This window comes from Barbatula barbatula (assembly GCF_947034865.1).
Source record: "Barbatula barbatula genome assembly, chromosome: 10".
NCBI lineage: Eukaryota > Metazoa > Chordata > Actinopteri > Cypriniformes > Nemacheilidae > Barbatula > Barbatula barbatula.
The window spans coordinates 12,732,897-12,740,397 of NC_136773.1; the positions used below are offsets into that span (position 1 = coordinate 12,732,897).

A 7,501-nucleotide genomic window follows, 5' to 3' on the forward strand; every position below is an offset into this window, starting at 1 on the left:
CATCAAACCAAATTTGGCATGCTTGTCATCACATTCATAGACACGCTAAACGAGAACGGATTGGCCTACCAAAAATTAGGTTTCAAATGGCGGGAAAATTTTAATTGCTGAAAATGACGTCATAGTGCATACATTTATAGTGAAAAATAACTTTGTTTCTTGGACAAACGGTTAAAAAGTTATAGGTAAAAACGTATGTGTAATTTTGGCATATACACTCAAAAAAGCAATAAAAGTAACGAGCCCTAATGTTTTAGCATTTTTTGGCCACTTACCATGGACATTATTACATTTGGCCGAAAATGTTTAGTAAACCACTACATGTTCCGTGATACCCGCACTGGTTTCGTGTCGAATGGAGTAGCAGTTATTCGCAATTGCTTTGTTTGCGCTAAATCATGCTACAATCCAAAATGTGTTTGGTATCGTTGGACTCAGCAATCCTTCAACTGTAGAAAAAGTCACTTTTTATGATAAACAATGTATGTGAAATTTTGGACTGTTGGTGGCGCTAAAGGGTTTGAGTTAGCGACTCCACATTTGCCCTGGATAATGATGGGACTATCCACTATCTGTGCAACATTCCGTCAGTAGGGTCTTTACACTTGCGGCACTTCCTATGACATCCCAGCTTGGATGAAAGAGCCTCACCTCCAGCTGAACCCGGCCAAGACAGAACTACTCGTGTTTCTGGCACACCCCACGGTGCAACACAAGCTCACCATCCAACTTGGCAATTCCACAATCACTCCCTCCGAAATCAGCCTTGAACCTCGGAGTCATATTTGATGAACAGCTGTCCTTCAATGAACACATTGCAAAGACAACGTGATCCTGTCAATATGCCTTATTCAATATTCTAATGGTTAGCATGTGGCACAACTCCTTGTCCAGGCCCTGGAAATCTCAAGGTTGGACTGCTGCAATGCTCTTCCTGCAAAGGCTATCAAACCACTTCAGCTGGTTCAAAAGGCAGCAGCATGCCTCGGCTTCCAACAGCCCAAAAGGGCTCATGTGACACCCCTTTTCATCTCTCTCCACTGGCGACCGATTGAAGCCCGTATCAGATTCAATTCAATGATGCTTGCCTACAGGACTATCACTGTATCTGCGCTGGCATACTTTTACACCCTACTACACTCCTACACCCCATCAAGAACCCTGCATTCAGCAAATGAGCAGCACCTTGTAATGCCTTCTCATAAGGGCATTAAATCGCTTTCCCGCTCATGCTTCTTCACAACTCCGGTCTGGTCAACCACATCTCTCACAACCTTCAAAAAAACACTTTAAACCCATCTCTTCTGTGAATACTTGACAGACAAATCAAATTAAAAAAAGTACACTTACCCTCTCTCTTTTCTCAACAGGTAGTGGTCTAGCTTTTGTTTAAACTAGTAATTTTGAATTAGCACCTATCGTACTATTGCTCTTTTATGACATATCGCTTATTGCTCCCTGAACTCTTTGAAAGTCGCTTTGGAAAAAAAGTCTGCTAAATGTAAATGTCCTCTCCGCAGTCTTTAGCTTTAGCTTTAGCGAAGAGTCTCAGAAAGCCAGGGACAAGAGGGTGTAGCATGTGCAGGCTTAGAGGTAAGATACTGTCAAGACAGGATGTTAAAGGTTGTACATGGACTTTTGTCCCTGATGGACAGAACGAGACGTTGTGGCGACAGAATGGGGTTTGAACTTGAGAACTTATTATCTCTGCTTGTACTTTTAAAAGGCCAAGGGAGGAAGGAAGGAAGGAAGGAAGGGAGGCGGGAACCAGCGAACATAAAACAACTTTGCAGGTGTAACGGAATTAGGTGATTGACAGCAGCGTTAGCCTATCAGCAAGTAGTACCTTCCATTTAAAGGCTGATTGGCTGTTACCTTGTATGTGTCATGTCAGATTTCCCCGTTGTTTTGCTCGTGTTGACGGTGGTTGTAGTGCAGCTTTGGTGCTGTGGTGCCCTTCGTACTGCTTAGTGGGTTTGATGACTGTTCACCTCACAGGCGTGATTCCCTGTATCCCATTGTGTTATCGGTGGGCATGACTGACCAATCCGTGTCTGTTTAGCGTGCTATCTAGCGTGATATCCTGATGGATTCTCCCTCTCGTTCTATGCCGTGATTGTTTGCTGCTGTTTAAGGGCTGCAGTTTATACAGCCGTGCTAACGCGACCATCACTGTAAATAAAGGGGACTGCTCGATTGGTTCTTATCAGGGCGTTATATTTTCCTGCTTCCCATTTCTGGCTTGTGTGATTTAGCTCCTTCCGCTTGTAGGGGAGCTAGCTGCCCTCTGTTGTTTTTTTTATTTAAACCTTTTCTTTTGCTTTCTGTTACTTCTAATTCTGTGAAGTAAGGTTTGTTTAGTGAAATTGATTTTCTTTTTCTTTTCTTTGATCCTTATTATTGTAAAACCATTTAATTGCTCATACCTCGGGATGCATGTGATCAACCATCTATTAGATCCCAATAGCAATCCTTTTGGTGTGTGAACATCTACTGAGTTAAAATGCACAAATGCAACTCACTTATGGTTGACTGCGGGCCACACAAACATAATTAAACATCACATATTATCCTGGTCCTCACTCGCTCTTCCCTGTTGTTGCTCCTCTATTACGCTTGCGGAGCTCCTCCGTGAGGGATGCGAGACCGGTGCACACGCAGCTGGCACTCATTATTACTCCCGTCACCGGCCTCAAGCCGTTGCCTCGCAGCTCTCGTCCCGCCCTGCTCTCCACATCGCCATTCTAAACAGTGACACAGGGCTGTGCTGTCGGCTGTCAATGGCATAATATCTACATTCTCCATTGTTTCCGCCTTTACTGACATAGAAACCGCATGACAACAGTGTCATGGACAAATGCGGAAGCAGTGTCTAGCGTCTAGCAAGCCACTTGTTTCAAGCAGTCACTTATTTATAGACCACAAATATTCGCAACAATTATAAAACGTTACCTCATCTGTTAACATGATTTCTCGTTCCCGTCTGATTGATTTCCAACAGCGGTGGAGTTGAAGACAACAGATCCCATCTTTCCACGCTCCTGCACAGTGTCATCAAGCTACGGCATTGTTGTTGTTTTGATCATGCACCATCTAGCGGCGTTTTTTACAAACTGCACCTTTAAGCACTTAAAGAAAAAACAATGTTATAATAATCAAAATAATAAGAGAGAATCACAGCTGTGAGTACCTAAGCCCTCTCTTGCCCCCTTATCATGACATTGTGCCCCCTCTAGGGGTTGCGTCAACTAGTTTGGGAACCACTGACTTAGACGAAGGGTATACATCTGCTTAGCAATTGGAATGGCGTTCCCTTCTTCTACAATGGCATTACTGAATCTTCTAACACACTCAACCTACTTACCAATACAGCTTCGTCGGTTTTGGGGGTACATTCAAGTGCAGTGGTTTGTAGAAAAATGACCTGTTTAATTATAATGCTTAGTTTAAAATTCTACTTTGATCGCTTTTTGTGAATTATACCCCAATGCTGTAACCAGCGTTTTCTGGGGGTTCACTTCTTTACAGCAACTGCATATTAACTTTTGTTTTCATTTGCTCAGGTAATGGTGGGAGGGTAAAAGTTGGGTCTCTATGAAACCCTAAGAAAAATGAAAATATGTTAAATGTGCTTCTTGTTAAGAGGTACTCTTAAATTAATATATGAGTACATACAGCCTCTAAGGTGATAATAAAGTCCTTCATTTTCCTGGGTATAAATGGTGTAAATCCTGTATAATTATTTTATTTTTTATTTTGGGTTATTAAAAGCTGATAACAAATTATGCTTGTATGTTCAACTATTCATTTCCTATTCTAAAATGAATGGAAATATGGTACACAGACCTCTATGCTCTGCCCTCTGAGGTCATTGTCTACGTATTGTTTATCCAAATTATGTCTATAAAAATACAGCTATTGGAGAATTGTGTCCATTGCTCTTAAAATTTGGAGATGAGCTCAATCTTTGGGATGTTTTTTTTTCTCTACACGCTCCTGCTTTTCAGCTACCTTAAGGCTGAAAACACTGCTTGCCGAATGATGGGAGACCCTAAATACCCGCTGCTGTCAAAGGATGGAGACATAACTATTGGAGCAATTTTACCAATCCACACAAAAGAAACATTACCTTCAATTGAGTTCAAACAGAAACCTCAACCTCTGTCATGCTCCAGGTTTGTTATATTCGAGACTATTCAGAAAATATAGATAATGAATTTAATATAAACCGATGTTTAAACCTAATGGATTGATGTCTTTACAGTATTAGTCCTAGAGATTTTCGTCTGGCTCAAACCATGATTTTTGCTATTCATGAGATCAACAAAAATGAAAATTTGCTCCCAAATGTTTCTGTTGGCTACAAGATTTATGATAGTTGTGGTTCAAGAATGTCTTCAGTGAGTGCAATTATGGGATTGATGAATGGTCATGAGATTTCAGAAGAGGAAAGATGCAATGGACAGTCTCCTATACATGCTGTCATTGGGGAAACAGAGTCTGCCACTACAATTATTCTGTCCCGAACCACGGGACCTTTTAAAATTCCAGTGGTAAGAAGCACATTTTAACAAAATTGCCAGATTGATGACTGTTTTACTGTCTTGTGATTTTACTTTTCAGATAAGTCACTCATCTGCATGTGAATGTCTCAGTAATAAGAAAGATTACCCCTCTTTCTTTAGAACTATTTCTAGTGATTATTACCAGGGCAGAGCACTTGCACTCTTGGTCAAACATTTGGGTTGGACTTGGGTTGGAGCTGTGAATAGTGATACTGACTATGGAAATAATGGAATGGCCATATTTCTAAATGCAGCGGAAAAAGAGGGGATCTGTGTAGAGTACTCTGTGAAATTCTACCGAACAGATAATGAAAAACTCCAGAAAGTTGTAAAAACAATGAAACAAAGCACAGCTAAAGTGGTTGTTGGATTTCTTGCATTTTTTGAAATGTCATTACTAGTTGAGCAGCTAAGTATCCAGAATGTTACAGGCCTCCAATTGATTGGAGTGGTAGGATGGACAACTTCAAAGAATTTGATCACTCCAAGTACTTTTCATGTGATGGGAGGGTCACTAGGGTTTGCACTTAGAAAAATCCACATGGAAGGCTTTTCAGATTATATTAATAATTCCTTCTGGAAAACCGCCTTTCCATGCTCAGAAATAGAGTTATCTCAAGATTTATATTGCAGTAGGAATCAAGATTTACTTGTGCTTAAAAATTACACTGAAGATGTGTCTGAGCAGAGATTTTCAAGTAATGTCTATAAAGCAGTTTATGCTGTGGCTTATGCACTACACAGTCTGCTCAAGTGCAAAGAACAAGGTTGTGCCAAAGCCCTGAAAATACATCCACAGCAGGTACACAGAAAATATGGGGAAGATGGCATTACTTTTGGTCATGTTTTAAAAGGCTGCATTAATAATGTTCTGAATCTGTCGTTCTTCATACTAGGTAGTTGAAGCTTTAAAAAAAGTCAATTTCACAGTTAAATTTGGAGATCGTGTGTGGTTTGACAGCACTGGTGCTGCAATAGCAAACTATGAAGTTGTGAACTGGCAACGGCATTCTAATGGATCTTTCCAGTTTAAAGCAGTCGGTTACTATGATGCCTCACTGCCCCCTGACCAGCGCTTTATGATTAACACTGAAAACATCATCTGGGCTGGAGGACAGCTGGAGGTAAATGACAATAGCCTTTTTCTCAGGCAGGATTTATTTAATCTGGGGAATCTTAAATTGAATTGTAAAAATGCACTTGCATATTGGATGTAAAGGAAACCTTCCTACTGATTTAAAATTAAACCTAAAACTCAACTCCTTTAATAATATGGAAATGAAATAAAAAAGGGTATTCATTCATTTTTTTCTCATTCCATAGAGATAAATAGATAAAAGTACATCTATGTTTTCATGTAGAAGCCAAGGTCTGTGTGCAGTGAGAGTTGTCCTCCAGGCACTAGGAAGGCTGTACAGAAAGGAAGACCTGTCTGCTGTTATGACTGTATTCCATGTGCAGATGGAGAAATCAGTAATGAGACAGGTAAACTTCAGACCAAGTCAAAGATTCAAAGAAAACTGGTTAGTTGCTCTTTTTGTGTTCTCCTTCTACTGTTCAGGATACAGTTACTTATTAAAGGAGTCCAGAATAAAGAATTTTTTTTTTTAATTTGTGTCCAACTAAAGTGATCACAATCTTTTTCTTCCAGATTCAAATAACTGCATGCAGTGTCCAGAGGAATTCTGGTCTAATGCTGAGAAAAATCTATGTGTGTTAAAGTCTGTAGAGTTTCTGTCATTCACAGAAGTTATGAGTATAGTGCTAGTCTTTTTCTCACTGTTTGGAGTAGGAATAACTATGTTGGTGGCCATCCTGTTTTACAGTAAGAAGGACACCCCCATAGTAAAAGCCAACAACTCAGAGCTGAGCTTCCTGCTGCTCTTCTCGTTAATTCTCTGTTTTCTTTGTTCAATTACTTTCATTGGTCAGCCAACTGAGTGGTCCTGTATGTTACGTCACACAGCGTTTGGGATCACTTTTGTCCTCTGTATCTCTTGTGTTCTGGGGAAAACAATAGTTGTGTTAATGGCCTTCAAGGCCACACTTCCAGGAAGTAATGTCATGAAATGGTTTGGGCCTCTTCAACAGAGACTCAGTGTTCTTGCCTTTACACTTATTCAGGTTCTTATCTGTGTGCTTTGGCTAACAATATCGCCTCCGTTTCCCTATAAAAATATGAAATATTATAAGGAGAAGATCATTCTTGAGTGCAGTCTGGGTTCTACTGTTGGTTTCTGGGCTGTGTTGGGTTATATTGGTCTACTGGCTCTTTTGTGCTTCATTCTAGCTTTTCTGGCTCGGAAGCTGCCTGATAACTTCAATGAAGCTAAATTCATCACATTCAGTATGCTCATATTCTGTGCTGTGTGGATCACATTTATTCCAGCTTATGTCAGTTCTCCTGGAAAATTCACTGTAGCTGTGGAGATATTTGCCATTTTAGCCTCAAGCTTTGGTTTATTATTCTGTATATTTGCACCCAAATGTTACATCATCCTGTTCAAGCCTGAACAAAATACAAAACAACATTTGATGGGAAAATCACAAACTAAGTCATACTGAGTAATTTTTTATAGAAATTATTATTTCTATATTATGAATAAAATAACACACACCCACACCCACACAGACAGACATAGACATTTATGCCTTACAAACTGAATATTCTTTCCCCTAATTCTAATCAAGCCCCTATTCATCACCATCATAGAAACCTTTCTGCGTTTTTAAATGTTCAAATTAAACATTACGTAGTATGATTTTGAGCAGTTTAATTTCTCATGGGGACCCCATAATGTCAAAAATTGGGATTACTATTTTACTATGTACACAGGCATACATTTTTTTTACATATAACCTGATAACACACAAAACATCAAATTTTTATACCAGTATTTTTTAACTGTTTTAGCAAGAAACCATGATAGCATAAA

At 39.7% G+C, this 7,501-nt stretch overlaps 1 protein-coding gene across 1 annotated transcript; it reads left to right on the forward strand.

Annotated features, from left to right (window-relative positions):
• Positions 1-4,038: 4,038 nt before the first annotated feature.
• LOC306899764 (extracellular calcium-sensing receptor-like) lies at positions 4,039-7,130 on the forward strand (the record flags this gene model as incomplete). The annotated part of the gene is made up of 6 exons (XM_079466235.1): positions 4,039-4,175; positions 4,265-4,553; positions 4,624-5,367; positions 5,462-5,689; positions 5,927-6,050; positions 6,217-7,130. 6 exons carry the CDS (start codon positions 4,039-4,041, stop codon positions 7,128-7,130), a joined length of 2,436 nt encoding a protein of 811 aa, XP_079322361.1.
• Between the last annotated feature and the right edge of the window lie 371 nt (positions 7,131-7,501).